The 16,385-nt window shown below is 50.0% G+C and overlaps 5 protein-coding genes across 5 annotated transcripts; 3 read left to right on the forward strand and 2 right to left on the reverse strand.

Annotated features, from left to right (window-relative positions):
• Window positions 1–1,666: 1,666 nt before the first annotated feature.
• Window positions 1,667–4,046, reverse strand: BCR38DRAFT_441003 (pantothenate transporter liz1). Its single transcript, XM_040860746.1, has 12 exons — window positions 3,808–4,046; window positions 3,635–3,745; window positions 3,533–3,576; window positions 3,424–3,472; window positions 3,110–3,356; window positions 2,996–3,057; window positions 2,687–2,945; window positions 2,601–2,629; window positions 2,417–2,545; window positions 2,303–2,359; window positions 2,135–2,241; window positions 1,667–2,065 (listed from the first exon to the last, which is right to left on the reverse strand). The coding sequence occupies exons 1-12, from the start codon at window positions 3,841–3,843 to the stop codon at window positions 1,738–1,740; spliced, it is 1,458 nt and encodes a 485-aa protein (XP_040713809.1). The 5' UTR covers window positions 3,844–4,046; the 3' UTR covers window positions 1,667–1,737.
• A 3,021-nt stretch (window positions 4,047–7,067) lies between these two features.
• Window positions 7,068–8,595, forward strand: BCR38DRAFT_459523 (uncharacterized protein; the record flags this gene model as incomplete). The annotated part of the gene is made up of 4 exons (XM_040862298.1): window positions 7,068–7,218; window positions 7,287–8,119; window positions 8,186–8,311; window positions 8,401–8,595. The coding sequence occupies 4 exons, from the start codon at window positions 7,068–7,070 to the stop codon at window positions 8,593–8,595; spliced, it is 1,305 nt and encodes a 434-aa protein (XP_040713810.1).
• A 1,370-nt stretch (window positions 8,596–9,965) lies between these two features.
• On the reverse strand, window positions 9,966–10,984 carry BCR38DRAFT_296368 (NAD(P)-binding protein; the record flags this gene model as incomplete). The annotated part of the gene is made up of 2 exons (XM_040854502.1): window positions 9,966–10,233; window positions 10,299–10,984. Coding segments are annotated over 2 exons (954 nt in total), but the record flags the coding sequence as incomplete, so codon positions are not given.
• An 826-nt stretch (window positions 10,985–11,810) lies between these two features.
• On the forward strand, window positions 11,811–13,380 carry BCR38DRAFT_487473 (putative C6 transcription factor; the record flags this gene model as incomplete). The annotated part of the gene is made up of 2 exons (XM_040864162.1): window positions 11,811–11,870; window positions 11,923–13,380. The coding sequence occupies 2 exons, from the start codon at window positions 11,811–11,813 to the stop codon at window positions 13,378–13,380; spliced, it is 1,518 nt and encodes a 505-aa protein (XP_040713812.1).
• A 909-nt stretch (window positions 13,381–14,289) lies between these two features.
• Window positions 14,290–16,236, forward strand: BCR38DRAFT_348402 (family 35 glycoside hydrolase; the record flags this gene model as incomplete). The annotated part of the gene is made up of 1 exon (XM_040856416.1): window positions 14,290–16,236. The coding sequence occupies one exon, from the start codon at window positions 14,290–14,292 to the stop codon at window positions 16,234–16,236; it is 1,947 nt and encodes a 648-aa protein (XP_040713813.1).
• Window positions 16,237–16,385: the final 149 nt, after the last annotated feature.

A 16,385-nucleotide genomic window follows, 5' to 3' on the forward strand; every position in this document is an offset into this window, starting at 1 on the left:
CGGTCGAGAGATTGATATATTTATCAAGTCCCATATTAACCACATTACCAAGGTCGAGTTCTTTATCGCCTTTAAGGAGGCTTATCTAAAGACAATAACCGACAAAAACATCAAGGCAGGGTCTCGAGGGGCCGGCCTAGTCCCCCACGACCCTGAAGCCGTTATCTCGAAGCTGGATGTTAGGATTCGGTCGCCTACACCCGTTAGCCCCTCTCTTCTAGATGCTGACCCTTGGGTTTCGCAAACGCCAAATAACCCGACAGAGGCTCTCTCGCAGTCCGATTTTGTCAATCGCCGAATCGCCAGACATCAGGGAAGCTCTCCGACCCCAATTTTTGATGCTCTTGGCCACCTTGCGAAGGGTATAACTCGATTAGCCCATGAGAATACCCTCTTGAAGGCTGAGTGCTCCACCCTTCGCAAGGCAAATGAGGCACTAAGCAAGCGTCGGAGGGCAAAAAAGTCGCATGTCCGGCAAGGAGGTGCACTTACTGTCGAGGATGCCCTGGACATTTTGGCCCGGAAGGACGCGGAGGCCCAGGTAAAGGAGGACAAGCGCTCTAGGGGGGGTAAAGAAAAGGCTGGTCCGTCGACTGTACGACGATGTAGTAAGTGTAAGAAGACCGAACATAATGTAAAGACTTGTCAGGTCGAACTATAATTGTCAGATGTATATAGCTCTGAATAAATTTCAATAAACTTTAGTCTGTTGTGGCTTTTTAATTGAACTTGAAATTATAGTGTGGTAAAAAGTGCGCGACTCGGTGTTAAACCACGTTAATGGAGATTCCCCGTGGAATGTGTGGCTTTCAACATACGCCATTGTATATAGGGCAATTTGGACCAGAACTTGACTTGGATACACCGGAAACCTGTCAATTTAGTTAGTACCATGCTTGTTGGGATGAGTCAGGGTATCAGGGGATGGTACAGAACAGAGTCAGGTAGATGCTGCTCGAGAAGACAGCAACAATGATATTGAGGATCTTCAGGCCGGGCGGCTGGGACAAGTGGTTCTTAGCCCTACCTTTGTGGGGTAGCGGTAAGGGTCCCATTTGCATATCATAAACCGTTAAGCTATCGAGGGAGAGAAAACATAGGGCTTCCTTTCAGAATGTAGAGTTGGGTTGCATTTCGACTCCTGAACTCGCTGTCCATAGTAAGGTAGAAAAGTATGGATTAAAAGACAAACGGCCGAAATTCCTGGTGCGCATATGATGGCACCTTTGCGAAACCGGACAGTCTGAACTTGGTCTTCCGTGGCCTGGTCTTCTGCGGCCTTAACCAAGAATCCCGACCCTGACGGGTTTTAAAGCTGGAATACAATCGCGATCTACCAGGGTCTTGGCCGGAACAATGAAGACTGCATGACTCGTAATACGAAGTGGGATCATATCGAGGAGCTTTGGGGTTGAAATTAGAACTGGCGTTTCGGCTGGACACTCAAGTTCTCAGATTCAGATGACCCCAATCGACGCCCCAAAGCAGACACGAACAATGCTCAAAACTCACGGTCCAAGTGCAGGGAAGCGATTGCCTGACGGATCCAATGGCTGTGCTATTAGATGGGTTATCCCAGTCGGTTTATTTAGATACGACAAACCCAAGATGTTGACATCAATGTAGCTCAATCAAGTTCAGTTCATCAATATCAATTAAATAACTTGTTACCAAGCTATAGCCTTATTGAAGCCTTCATAAAAGCCTGCAGTCGATAGCGAACTGAGCCCCGGCGGATCACTTTGCATGACGCACAACCGTCTCGCCACTTTCCACACTTTTACTTTCCTCGCCTTTAGTCTGCTCAGAAACAATTGGCTGCGCCCGCAACTGGGCTTTCCGCTCTCGAACAGCGCACCACTGGGTGACGCAAATACAAATCAGAGCAGCAAGGACGAAGCCGAATGTGGATGGAAACCCCCTTCGGAAATCAGGGGCTTCCACCTGCGGAAATATGAGAATGGGAAGCCAGGCTGCCACTGCATATTGAAACCCGTTCATGCTGCTTATAACCAGGGCCCGCTCTTCGTTGTCATTTGCGCATATTTCGTTGGCCCAAGTATAGCTAGAGATCATGATTAGCTGAGGGCCACATTGCATGAGTTGAGTAGAAAACTTAAGTTGAGGCACGTACAACACTGCCGTCATGAGCTGAACCCCAGTTGTCAAGAAAGCAAACTCCTTCAGGGGCACGCTTGGTGGCCAGACGGCTAAGATCCCATTCGGTATGAGCCCGTATGTCTTCGTTATTTAGTGAATTCGTCTAGTTTCAAGCAGGGTTTGGGGTGATTTGCAGGCTTACCAGGGGCCCGAGGATAAACCACAGGCGAGATCCTGTGTAGTCTGAGCCGAAACCCCACTGCAAGAACGGTCAGCCATGGACGCTGCGGGGAATTTGAACAGGAGGCAAGCGCACCATAACGACGCAAAATCCTGATATTAAACTCGTCCCAGTTGGAATGATATTACGAAGCTCCACAGAAAAGTTCTCAGACTTAAGCCAGATAGCAAAGTAGCCACTCGCTTGGCAACTTGTGCCATATAGCTACTCAAGATGTTTAGCGTATCAATGAATTGCATGGTATTGCGAGCAAACAAACCACATATCCCAGTGTGAATAAGTACCATCCTACGGACAGGTCAGTTATATAATGAGCTCTTCATCTGATTAGACAACCCAACATACTCCATCTACCCAAGATTCTCTTGATCTTCGAGAAGGTTAATGGTACGGGCGCCGCCTTTCCCGCCTTCTGGACTCTTTCAAGCGCAAGAAGCTTATCTTCTTTCGTCAAGAACCATGCTCGGGTCTTGTGTGGTGTGTCGGGCAGGATCAAGACGGTACAGAGGCCAACAGGGAGAGTCATGCAGCCGCAAACGATGTAAAGCCATCTCCAACCAGCTAGTCCGTGCACCCCATCCAGGTTCCCGTACACGGCCGCTTGCTGGTGTCGTATCAGTGTGTTCCTTGTCAGGGAGACTGCGATGGACTTACGAGGTATCCACTGAACGCCGTGCCCAAGGGCGCAGTCATATGGAAGAGCGCGACTCTCTTGGCTAAGTTGGTGTCAGTACGACTAATGCTCACAGGTATTTTATATGTACCCACCCAGTTCCGTTTTGGTATACCAGCTTCCCAGGAGAAAGAGCATGCAGGGGAAGAACGAGCTCTCGAAGAAGCCCACGAAGAATCTGAAGACGTAAAGCTGGTTCGAGTTTCTTAACCCCGCCTGCGCAAATGTAAAAACACCCCAGAGTACTTCCATCAAACCCAGCCAGTAGCTTGGTCGGATGCGTTGGATAACAAGGGTACTGGGGATTTGCATAACAGCATATGCACAGGTGTACGCAGTGCCCTGAAAGGTTCATCTGTCAGCCATATATACTTCTTCCGTGAGGACATAAGACCGGAGGAGTATTTACGGCGTAAGTATACTCGTTCCCGTTCATAGAAAGGTCTTCCTTCATGCCGCTGCATCTTCTGTCAGTGTGGAGTCGTGTGTAATTCAGAGGGACGTATGCAGATGCACACCTAACATAGGCATTGGCCAGATTTCCTTGATCGAGGTATTTGAGCTAGGTATATCATCAACGTCGATGCTGCAGCTCGAATAGCAATGGGCGGGTCCCTTACGAAGAATCCAACGCAACCAATTGTTAGGATTGATATGTCAAGTTTCCGAAGCAGCTTTCGCTCCTCGGGTGACTTGAGATGGGTATCCGCGTCCCATATGAAAGAACGGAACTAGATGATCACAACGGTTATTCTGTATTATTGCTCATACCATTCGAGTTAGGAAGGCTTACCGATCTTTTTGGCTTTTCCTCTTCGATAGCCGCCATGGTGACTACTCTGCCACACAGTTCTGATCAAAGACTAAGGGCAGCACAAGCAGATTGTGACAAGCAGAAGTATATTTGTGAGGAAAAAGCCCATGCAAGAACGTCAACTTGCAATTGTATTGACGTCTTATCGCTATCCCCAAATGTATGCACAGTGCTCCCACGGAGCGGGGTCAAGCTCACGCAATGAGCATAGCGATAACATCAACACTAGGATTGGCAGCTAGCAGCCAATAAGACATGATGTTCATCCAGTATTCTTCCCCAGCCTACTGGAGGCTTTACCGGATTCGACGTGACATTCGCATGGTTTCAGCGTTAAAAGCTAATCCTTATCAAAACGTCGTAAACAGTGCTTACCTACTTGCATTTCGCGATACTACCCCAGTATCACGCGATAACGGTGTCTCCCTTAAGTGATTTCGACTTACTAATTCGAGATTCTCAAGTTGGTACTTGTCAAAGGCATCAAGTTTGAATGTGATGAGTTTCCTATGGCAGCCAGCAAGTGCTACAGACAATGTAGTTCCCTTAATCGGGAATCTGGTCGGTTGGCTGGCTCGGTTCGCCAACCACTGCAGAGTTACTCGTCGCTTGACATAGCTGAAAGCTACATCGACGGCATGACTATGCAAAGAAGTGCATTTAAATGTTGGGGGTTCTTGGAATGAGCCGATGATTTGCTTTGGTACGACGACTTCTGCTCATCAAAGCCAGAGTCTTGGGGTTTGTTTCGCTTCATCAGCTGAGGGGTTGAGGCGGGCCCTCGGGGGCATGTTTATACAACCTGCGGGAAAGCCGCACTAGTTCTTAAAATGCGTCCTCTGGGCGTTCTTACTATTATCTGGATTCTCCTAATCTAATCACCGTAGGTAGCGAGGGGACCCGTACCTCGGAGCATCTCTTTAAATACACATTTATCCATGTTGGCATTACAGGAAAAGGGCGAACCGGACAAAATCCTGATCGAAATCCTTATCAAAAACATTGTTTAAATCTCATATACTCAGCGTCGCTGGCCGCGCTGCGCATCTTCAAGAAATTCCCAGCTTCTTCGGATTCCTTAGAATGGTGACAAGTGGAATTCACGTTCGGCGACGTCCTGCATCAGCTCCGATGTCTGGAAGCTGTGTTTTATTCGGGTCATTTGCCCTTGCGATTCGCAATTTCATCTCATTAACTCGGTTGCAAAATCCCGGCCTTGTCTTGGTACTAGGAGTACTTGAGGAAGGCCACAGGATGGCAAAAAGCTGCCATCATCAACTCATCGATGCTGGTAGTCGCCCTAATCATTACTATAGCTTTTTCGGTGCTGAATTCTCACCACTGACGGTAATAACACAGCGCTGGTCATTTATGAGGGTGGATTTGGTGGTATGGGAGCGTAACACAGGTCAACACTGCCCTTCCCTTACTGATCCACATTTTTTCCACGGCGACTCTGGATTCTTGGGCTTCTTTATGCAATTGCTGAATTTTCTGTGTCGAAAGGAAATCGCGGATGCGCATACCCGGGTAACCAGACTCGATATATATATATATCTTCATGGAGAAACGCGTGGCTTGTTTCTTGCTACAAGACGATCTCTCGGCTGGTCTTTATGCTAAGCTCGACACGCGTCCACGTCCTAGCAAACTGAACCATTTCCCACAGACCAACGAGGCAGCGACCTTCATATTACGACTGCAACAGAGGCGTTCGTGCACCGGGAGTCGTTGCTATGAACTTGGTGCTTCGCTCCTCGTCCCCGAACTATTATGGCTACGAATTGTCTCGACACAAATCAGAGTCATATCTGAATATCTCCAGCCTGCTGCTAAAGCCATCTTTCTGGGCCGTCTCGAGACGCCTGACTGAATTTCAGAGTACGTCAATGGCTCAGGGATGAAAGCCGAGAGTGACGTCGTTGTTGTCATCGACAAACATGTCGGACCGCACTAGGCTGTGGCCCCCAATGGCTGTTTTTCGGCTTCCGGCTACAACAGCCAGTTGGCAGGATGTTGGGTCCTGTGCCCCAAATCCTCTGGTGCATCAGCCACTGCTATGCTCGCAATGAGTCCGATTAGAATAAAAGACGGTTGGACGCGAAATTCAACTTGAAGTTCCGCAGCAGAAGTATCGCAAACGTGGGATTCGATTGCGCCGCTTATCAAATCACCGCCGACTTCGCGTGCAGTGCAATGTGACAGCCGAGCATGGGAAAACCCGTTATCCAGGAGATCTTGAGCATTTGCACGCAGTATAAGAATCTCGGGCATCGAATGGCATATAAGTTTTAGTGTTAAAAATGGTACGCACAAAATAGCTGTCGCATGAGAGGCATCAGGCGACGGGCGTGAGTTTCATCACAACTTGAACGGATAATATGGACAAATGTTTAACTGCGAAATCCTGCCATACTACTTAACGGACATAGACACAGGTGCCCAGAACACCTCGGCGATAGGCAGTCCACATATGTATCTGAAACGAGAATGAAATGGCCTCTTGATGTTTCAGTAACTCATCTCATTTATGTTACTGTGTGCCTTTTATCCGTGCACCACGTCACTCAAAGCTATGCTCATATTGCGCTGTGGCTAGCGGCTAGCGGCTCGACATGGGCAAATCTCAGTGACGTACTTCAGCCCACGAGTCAGACAAGAAAAGCGTCATATGTGCGAAGCCTCTGGCCAAGAGTAAGTGAACAAACAGAGGCTCCCTCCCTCCATGCGCTTGCTGTAAGAGCGTTATCATGGAAACCCGTTGAAGGATGCCTAGGATGTTTTGGCCAAAGGTATCGTATCTCCACAGGCATCGAACAATCAACCGGCCGTTTCCAGATGTTCTCGTTTGATACAGTAAACTGTGAGTCGCTAAGCGCAGGGAAACATGCAAGGTCTAGAACAACCTGTCCTTCTCTAGTTTGCTACCGCGGGTGAGGCCCCGCTCGTCTGTCGCCCATTATACGCGCTAGTAGGGGTCCAAATGTGAGCTTGGGGCGTCGTGTCAGAGTCCCGCCTTATCTGGCGTTCCAGAGCTTCGACCGGAAAAATTCGTGAAAATATGGAGCCACTGTTAACGGATAGGGGCAATGCCTGATTGATTGACACTTTTACCTCAACCACTTGGAGAGCTTCCGTAGTAACCCAAGTTCAGCAACGATGGGGAGTCCATCTTGATTATTGGCCTTATTAGTAAACGCATTCTTATCATCAGCGAATAGGTTCTCGCATTCGGCATTATGGACAAATACATTTACTTCGACCCGCAGCTCACCAAGCATGACCGCCTCTTGCTGGAGAATCTGGCCGAAGACATCAAACTCCAGTCTGGGGAGAACGGGGTATCCAATGGGGGAAGCAAGGGGTCCAAACAAGGTTCGGCGGCCTGCGGTATGTGAAGTATCCATTATGCGCAGTGCATGTCTATGTGCGAAGGTGTTGGCTGACGCATCACCCAGACGACGATCGCAACAATGAGATCCTGGCTACTCTCGACGCCTTGAATAATCCCAAGGACAGCCACTTTGAGCCAAGTCTCTTTAACAATGTCGATTATGACCAGATCCAATGGAAAAAATGGTTCAACCGCTTTATCCTGCGTCCCTACATCCCCATCGCCAAGTCAATAGTCCGCTTCGACACCGACGTGGTGATGCTAACTCATCTGCTTCTTTACTTCACCACGTCGGTCCCCAGCGCACTATTCCTGTACTTTGGCAAATTCACCTGGATCCACGGCATCCTGCACATGGTGATGCAGGGCTCGTACATCGGCACGTACACGCTCATGATGCACCAGCACATCCACCAGCGCGGCGTCTTGAAGAAGAAGTTCGCGGCCTTCGACCTGCTGTTCCCCTACATCACCGACCCCTTGATGGGGCACAGCTGGAACTCGTACTATTACCACCACGTCAAGCATCACCACGTCGAGGGTAACGGCCCGAATGATCTCTCATCCACCGTCCGCTACCAGCGCGACGATATCTGGCACTTCCTTCACTACGTTGGAAGGTTCTACTTCTTCGTCTGGGCCGAGTTGCCCATGTACTTCATACGAGAGAAGCGGTATGTCTTCGCGGCCAAGTCGATGTTCTGGGATGTTGGATACTACACGACGGTCTACGTGCTGTTCAAGATCAACCCGCTACCGACCACCTGCGTTCTGCTGCTCCCGCTGCTGATATTGCGGGTTGCGCTGATGATTGGAAATTGGGGCCAGCATGCGTTTGTGGACGATACTGAGCCGACCTCTGATTATCGATCTAGTATTACTCTCATCGATGTTGTGGTACGTCTATCTCGACAGGCTTTGAACTACGGAGTGCCGCGAATCATTTCACTGACCTGTCTGCAGAGCAACCGCCATTCGTTCAATGATGGATATCACACGTCGCATCACCTCAACCCGATGCGTCACTGGCGCGAACACCCCAACCACTTTATGAAGAGCAAGAAGGTGTATGCATCGCACAATGCACTTGTAAGCACTCACCGACCATTCGGCAGTCACAGCTCTTGCACCCCTGCACTATACTTCCCCAGACAGCTTGCTGATAATGTGTGTCGCAGGTATTCCACAACATCGACTACTTCATGGTCACCATCAGGCTCTTATGTAAGGACTACGAACATCTGGCAAAGTGCTTGGTGCCCATCGGGGAGGAACAAATCGCCATGAACTTGAGTGAGCGGGTAGCGATGCTGAAGAGGCACACTCGCCGCTTTACCGAAGAGGAGATCAAGGTCAAGTTCCACCTATCATAAACGGCAATGGTTAAACAGACGTCTGTGTAGAGCCTGAAGTCAGATTTTCTGGCAGACTGATAACTTGAGTAGATTCGGAGTTAGACGTGTTTAATTGGATGTTGATTTGCTTGGAACTCGTCGTCTGCATTTGTCGTGTCCATATTCCACCACGCAATCCCAACCGCAAAGCCACGTCATTGTCTCTTGGGAGGTTGTACCTGTAGATGGGGCAACGGGGGTTCCAACAAATATTCCCGCCCCTTCATTGTCACTTGCTCTGGGCAAAATCTATGGGATGCATCGTCGGTTGATTGGTTCATTCTGTCAGTCTGTTTGGCACGATGCGGCTAATAGGGATATGTTGTCGGTTGCGTCTCTGCCAGTTCCAAGCCAACGGGAATTGCCTTTACGGATCATGAAGATGTTGCGCAAACAATCCTCGCGAGAACTAACAACAAACATCGCTGGTTCATCAGATTACCGGCTGTAGTTCGGTGTCATGAAGGTCGTATTTAATTATCTGGTTCTGGTGGATATCCTCGATGCATCTACTTCGACTCTCATCGAAGCGAACTGTCGTCAGATGGAATATGTGAGTACGCCAACTGCGAACCAGTGCATCTGATATATAACAGCGTCAAAGGGCGAGCATCCATATGGAAGATGGAAAATATGTCGTTGGTGCAGTCTCATTTGCTTCTCAGGCCGTCGTTCTATTGGCGAGCATCAGACTCGAGACGCAGGAACCCAGTCTCGTGCAAGATGTAAGCCGCTTAATTCCTGAAATTGATCCTGCCACGCATCCCATTCTCTAGTTTTGTGAGTAGGCAATTTTCAGTGCTTTTGGCTGCGGGAACTGATCTCTAAAAGCGGCAAGGCCGATGCTATGGTTGCGATGCTGAGGTTGTATTTATTTTGTTGCGGTAAGTATAGGGTCATGGGAAAATTTCAACTGGGTAAAGCACTAAAGCCCTAGTAATTATGTTAGCTTTATATCTGCGGTATGCATCTCACTATCTTTAAAGCTGATGTCGTCCCCTTTGGAACCGTTAGGCCTTACTATGTGCCTCATCCACATGCACCTATTTAGGCTATAGGTTGATCGTCTATTCAGACCCATATCTTCACGCCTTTTTATTCCCTTTGATAAGTTATGAACCGTCGAGCCTGACCTATGCCACTGACGTCTGCGATTTATGATCAAACGTGAGCATGGCTGATAACTCATGAAGTACAGTTTTCACGCAATTCGAACCCGGGCGCGTTCCTTAAGAACACATAGACATGTTGTCGCCGTATGAGCTACAGGACTCCTGTGGAAACCTTTGAAGTTCCCATCTTAACCCACTCCCTTTGTATTTGAAAATCTCACATCAAAGACAAAGAAGTAACCCCCGCCGAATAGCCTCCAACTTGAGCCTCAATTCGCCCCAAACCCGACCTTGCAACGTCGCCCCCGCCTCACCCTTCACAAGTCCTCTCATAGGCGTGATTACGCAATCAGGCAGGTATTGCCCATGTGTGTCTTCTGCAGCACTGGCACCGTAGGCGAGTGTGCGGGCCCCGACATAGGCCGGGCGACCGAGTATCTTCTTAAAGGCGCGGATTAGAGGTATATTTCCCGTGTCTTGGGCACCGAGATCAGTCTGGCAGTATCTACGAGAGACAGCTGTTAGCACGTAGATGCTTTCTTGGGTCGATGTGTGTTGGTCTTTACACACCCAGGAGCGACACAGTTCACTATAACCCCACTCGACTCAACAGGGGCCATGGCGGCAATCTGCCGGATGACGAGCATGATGAGCAGCTTCGAGGTGCTGTACCGATCGCCCATTGAGAAATTGCCCTTGTTGGCGAGCCAAGCAAAGAGCTGTCCTTCAGGCGCGGCACGCTCTTTGAAATTGGCGAGTTCGTAAAGCTCCGAAGCAGTGACAGTAATGTGCGTGTGCGTCTTACGTAGCTTTGCCGTCTCGCGAAGCTTGGGGTGCAACAAACACGCCAGCAAGGCTGTCGAAACGAAGTTGGTCGTGATGGTCTCCTCATTATCCTCCGACGTGCGGAATCTGCCCGCGAATATCCCTGCATTGAGGACTAGGACGTCAAGAAGGGGGAGTTCGGCTTTGACTCGTTCGGCGAAGGATGTGACCGAGTCGTACGAGCTCATGTCAAGTTGCCAAACCTGGAGAGTGTTAGGGGAACACGAGGTGGTGGCGCGGATATCCTCCGCGGCGGCTTTGCCTTTTTCGAGGTTACGGCAGGCTATGATTACTTGGGAGGCGCCGAGGTGGACCATCCAGCGGACGGCTTCTTTACCTAGGCCTACGTTGGCGCCGGTGACGACGGCCGTTTTGCCCTTGAAGGAGGTGGTTGGGGCGGGAGGGTAATGGATGAAAAGACGGTAGATGAAGGCGCCGAAGAAAGACATGTTGGGTGGTAGATTTCGATTTACTGAGATGGGTTAATTAACGACTTAAAGTGTGTACAGATGCAGCCAAGTCAGTGAAGCAGGAGGAAAGCCGATGAATGTCGACAGAGTCAAGAGCTTTAATAAGTTGTATTTGCCTCACTATTCTTCTCCATCGCTCTTCGGAGAATTGAGATAAAGTCCAGCCAGCCATCGAGAAGCATGCCCAACATGGCATAGGGCTACATCAGGCCCCTAGTTGATTCGGGACAACACGCGTCTTGACTATGAGCTGAATACTAGAAAATCATAAGAAACTCAATTAGCGAGAAAGGATTCACAGGTCAGAGCTACGAGCCCATCGCCAGGCTGACTCAGCGTCGAGACGCATGCCAAAGACAGCAGAGCGCTTCCCTGCGCTGCCGGCTACGGCACATAAGCAAGCCCCTGCCGCGCTCAGTGTCAAAGTGCAAACCCTTCCTGAGTTTAGCGTCGAATTCCATACCCTATGAGGTATAGTGTCGTGTGTCCTGCCGGTGGACTTAAGGGACTTACTGTGGTAAACAGCGAACCACCTCTAATCATCACTCCGTGGGTGAACATAGACGTTAAATGCAATCTCGAGGATCTCGAGGAGTATGCTGTACTTGGTAAAGATACATTCCTCCTTCTTCTCTTATCGCCATTTGGCTCCCAACAAGTCCGACCAGGTCTGCAAAGCAATCTAAGTGTCAATCAGTAAGCCGAAAATCTGACCCCCTGACATGTCCACCTTCAACTTTTGGGGGCTTTGACGACCCGAGACAAAAGAAAAGACCAGGAACTCATCATGGTATTCCGCGGGAGACCCTCCAAGGCCTGCGAAAGGTGCAGAACCCGGAGACTGAAGGTAGGTCATTGTCGCCCAGCCCTGCCGCCCACAATTAACCTTGCAAGGACAGTGTGATCTCCGAAGCGAAACCTGCGGCCAGTGCATCCGAGCCCACGTGTCCTGCTCAGGATACCGCGACACCCAAAAACTGCGCATTTGGGACGAAAGTCAATCTGTCGCTCTGAAAGCCCAGGGGACCAACAATAGCAAACCTGCCTCTTCTCCCCCTTTTCCAACTTCCCACTTCCAAGCGCCGGACCAGCCAGCCTTGAACGCTCTCCCCTTATCCATTGACCTCCAAGCCCGCTTCACCTTCTTCTCTTACTACATCGACACACAATGCTGGTTCTTCCTCAGATCCTATTACCATCCCACCGACTCTCCCGCGCATCTCACGTTGGCTATCGAAGCCGTTGCGCTGGCCTACCTCTGGCATAAAGTTAACTCGAAGATTGCCCTAAACACCGCGAGAGAGCGGTACGTCTCTGCTCTACGCACGACGAATAAAGCTCTCGTGTCTTCCCAGAAGGCAGTCAAGGATGTGACTACACTACTTGCCTCTCTCCTGTTGGATTTATTCGAGAAAATTACAGCCAGTAAACCGCGCACCAGCGGTTCGTGGGCGTGCCATGTCAGCGGGGCATTGGGCCTCGTCCAGCTGAGAGGAGTGGAGCGGTTTCGAGATCCGGAGGAGGTCTGCATGCTGGTACGGCTCACAACGAATTATACTATGAGTTGTGTGGCTAGTGGGGAGAAGGTGCCGGACGTGTTGAGAATGATTCTGGCGTATATCGGTACGCGGCGGAGTTTGGAGAATCCGATGTTGAGGTTGACAGATTTGATGATGTCCTATGCGGATTTGCGGAGCGAGATTCAGAGTGGAACACTGGCGAGGGAGGTGTGCGTCGAGAAAGCCATGGAGCTCGACGCGAGAGTGCGAGAGTTGGAATTGGATCTGTCGGACGCGTTGCAGCACTCGACCACTCCACTGGTTCGAAAGTCGGCACGGTCGTTCGAGCATCACTGGGATTCTTATTCCAACTCAAAAATCTGCCAGGCGATGAACATGCTGCGATTTTTCAGGATCCTGCTCAACGAATATGTCGTCGATCATTTCTCGGCACTGTCTCCTGACGTCGGGCACTTGGCTACGTTAGCATCGGCACATGATACCATTTCGAAGCTGGTCCGGGAAATATGCGCATCCGTACCGCAATACGTAGACTGCGATGGAGCAGCACAAGACAAGCTACCATCATCGGATTCATCATTTCTATCCGAGCATACCCATGCTCATACGCTTAGCCACCAGTCGGCTTGCTATACGCTTATCTTTGCGCTCTATGTTGCAGGAACAAGAAACACATTCCCAGAGGCCAGGGGTTGGGTTATTGAGCAGCTGCATCACATAGGCAGTCATTTTCATTCACGGAACGCCGAGATAGTTGCTCAGATGCTTGAGGGAGGAGCGGCAACTAGCCCCTGGGAGGTATTTGCTATGTTAGGCAGTTACGCGGTCGCCGCGTGATTATGCGGACTAAATCAGCGCATGAAGAGGCATGAAGAGGCATGAACATAGATGATAAGGAAATCGGCGTACTCGGGTGTTGGACAACTATATTTTAGGAGAACGATTCAGCAACAAAGTTGAATTATTTCAATATCCTGATAATACTGTCAAAGATAGACAAGGGACAAGCTATATTTATGAACTGTATGGACTCTAGAGCTCTTTACTATAGGGAACTACTTGCAGTCATGTGGTACCATATTTAGACGTTTTTCTGGACGGGTGCAAGGCCATCTAATCGGTCATTAGTACAACATTAACAAATATTGGTTCATAACAACTTAAACCCAAAAATATGCAAAGCCATGCCCGTTAACCTACAACGCTTTCTTCTTTCACAACATCGTGTTAAATTATCATACAATAGCCCCCAGTGGAAGACAGCATTTCATGGATCAGCTTGGGTAATTGCTCTATAGTCCTGAAGTGCTAAGTGTCATTGAATGTGGGGTGCATTAGTTGCCGATTACTCCTCCTTTGCCACGACAATCATGAACTGGTTTGGACATGTAACGTTGTTTGATTTAATTTGATAAGGTTCGGGTTGATTTCCCCACGTTGGAGAAGCGATATCTCCAGTCTCCAGTGGCGGGGCGGTAACTCTTCATATAAGCGAGCAAACATCGCAGGGTTTGGTCTCTGAGTTGATTGTTGACTGCTACCTAAGACGAATAGTTGCCCCTCATGATGGTGGTGGTATAAATTGTTCATATTCTCGCTACAACTTGAGATCTCTTTTGGGATGCATTTTGTATGTTCGAAGATATTCCAGTCTTCCATCTGCCTCAACTAGCTGAAGGATAAGCCTGAAGCTGGATCCAGGTTCACCGTCCTCACTCAAGGGTTTCACACTATACCTCTAGGAACATGCATTGGATTACAACAACCCTTCCGTGGATCCTCGCGTCCTTCTGGGCAACAGTAATATTGGCCCAGGCCCCAGCACCAAACCAAACATTCCCCACGCCCGCCTTTACTTACGACAATTCCTCTTTCCTCCTACATGGCTCACCCTTTGTCATCATAGGCGGCCAAATGGACCCCCAACGCATTCCACCCATCTACTGGCGGGACCGACTCTCCAAAGCCCGCGCCATGGGCCTCAACACCATCTTTAGCTACGTGTATTGGAACCTGCTCGAGCCGGTGCAGGGACAATGGACCAGTTCCGACCCGTCCAATGACGTCGTGACCTATTTCCGGATCGCGCAGGAGGAAGGTCTGCACGTCGTTCTTCGCCCAGGACCTTACATCTGCGGCGAACGGGAATGGGGCGGTTTCCCCGCGTGGCTGAGCCAGGTACCGGGGATGGTGGTGCGGACGTATAACGAGCCCTTTCTCGCAGCAGCGAAGAGCTACCTTGAGCGCCTTGCAGATGATCTGAAGGAGTTACAGGTCTCAAGGGGCGGGCCGTTACTTATGGTGCAAGTTGAGAATGAGTATGGTTCGTACGGGGAAAATCACAATTATACGGCCGCGCTAAGGGACATATTGCTGGATAACTACGAGATCCCGCTGTATACTAACGACGGCGGGGTGGACTGGACCCTAGCCGGGGGCGAGGTGCCCGGCGCCCTCGCCGCCATCGACGGAGATCCGTCCTCAGGTTTCAGGGCTAGAGACATGTACATCACCGACCCGAGTGAACTGGGACCGCTCATGGATGGCGAGTACTACACGTTCGCCCCGGACTTCTGGGGTAGCGAAAACGTGCACAACACCACTGTCGGCCGCCCAGAGCAAATCACGCAGTTCCTCAAGGATCTGGACTTTGTGCTGGGGGCGAATAACTCGATTAGCTTGTACATGTTCCACGGGGGCACCAATTTCGCGTTTAGCAACGGCGCTATCTGGAAGAATTTCACGGCGGCGTTTACGACGAGTTATGACTATGGGTCGCCGTTGGATGAGAGTGGAAGGACGAATGAGTTGTATTTCACTCTGAGGGATAAGATTTTGGAGTATGTGCCTGAGGGGAGTGTGCCGGAGCCGGTGGCGAATTTACCCAGGTTGGCGATTCCTAGTTTTGGGTTGAGGCCGGTGGTGTTGTTGTTTAACACACTGGGGAAGAAGCAGGTGCGTGACAAACCCGAGACCATGGAGGCTTTTGGGCAGGCATACGGAATGATACTTTACGAGCATCATATCAATGCGACGTATGAAGGCAAGCTGCAGCCGGGGGACCGGGCAAGGGACAGAGTTATGGTTTATGTGAATGAGAAGCGAGTGGGGGTCATCGACAGCACGTACAGAAACCCGGCAAATGTGAGCGTATTCGTGAAGCCGGGGGATAAGCTGCAGCTGCTGGTGGAGAATCTCGGGAGAGTTGACTACTGGTCCAGAGAGTCGGGGACTTTTGTTGCGCTGGAAGATCCATACAAAGGGATCGTGGGTGATGTTGCCATTGGGAATGAGACGGTTGGTGGTTGGGATATATACTGCCTGACGCTTGATGAGCCTCCTGAGGCCGGGAATACAACGGCGAAGGTGGATATTTCCGATGGGGTGCCGCCGGCGTTCTATCAGGCCAAGTTCTGGGTTGAAGGCACCAAGGACACGGATCCAACCACGTTGGATACCTTTGTGGCTGTCCCGACTGGAGTGAAGGGGAATGTTTGGGTGAATGGATTTAACCTTGGGCGATATTGGATCATTGGGCCCCAGCAATCGCTTTACCTGCCTGGTACTGTGCTCGTTCCTGGAACCTGGAATGAGGTCGTAGTGCTTGAGCTTGAGCCTACTGGTGCTGAAATGACCGTTTACGGAGCGGATGAGAGGAAATGGGGCAATAACCCTGATCCAGATGCCCCTTGATGCATACATACAGATATTCCGCGGTACCTAGTCGCAGAATGATCCAGGGGTCATTCGCACCGTACCTGAGTTCCTCGAGCATTATATTGAGAATGAGTGACCACGAATTCTGTATCGAGCTACGAAAATGAATATTGAATTCAACAAGA

Source organism: Pseudomassariella vexata (genome assembly GCF_002105095.1).
Source record: "Pseudomassariella vexata strain CBS 129021 chromosome Unknown BCR38scaffold_10, whole genome shotgun sequence".
NCBI classification, from domain to species: Eukaryota; Fungi; Ascomycota; class Sordariomycetes; order Amphisphaeriales; family Pseudomassariaceae; genus Pseudomassariella; species Pseudomassariella vexata.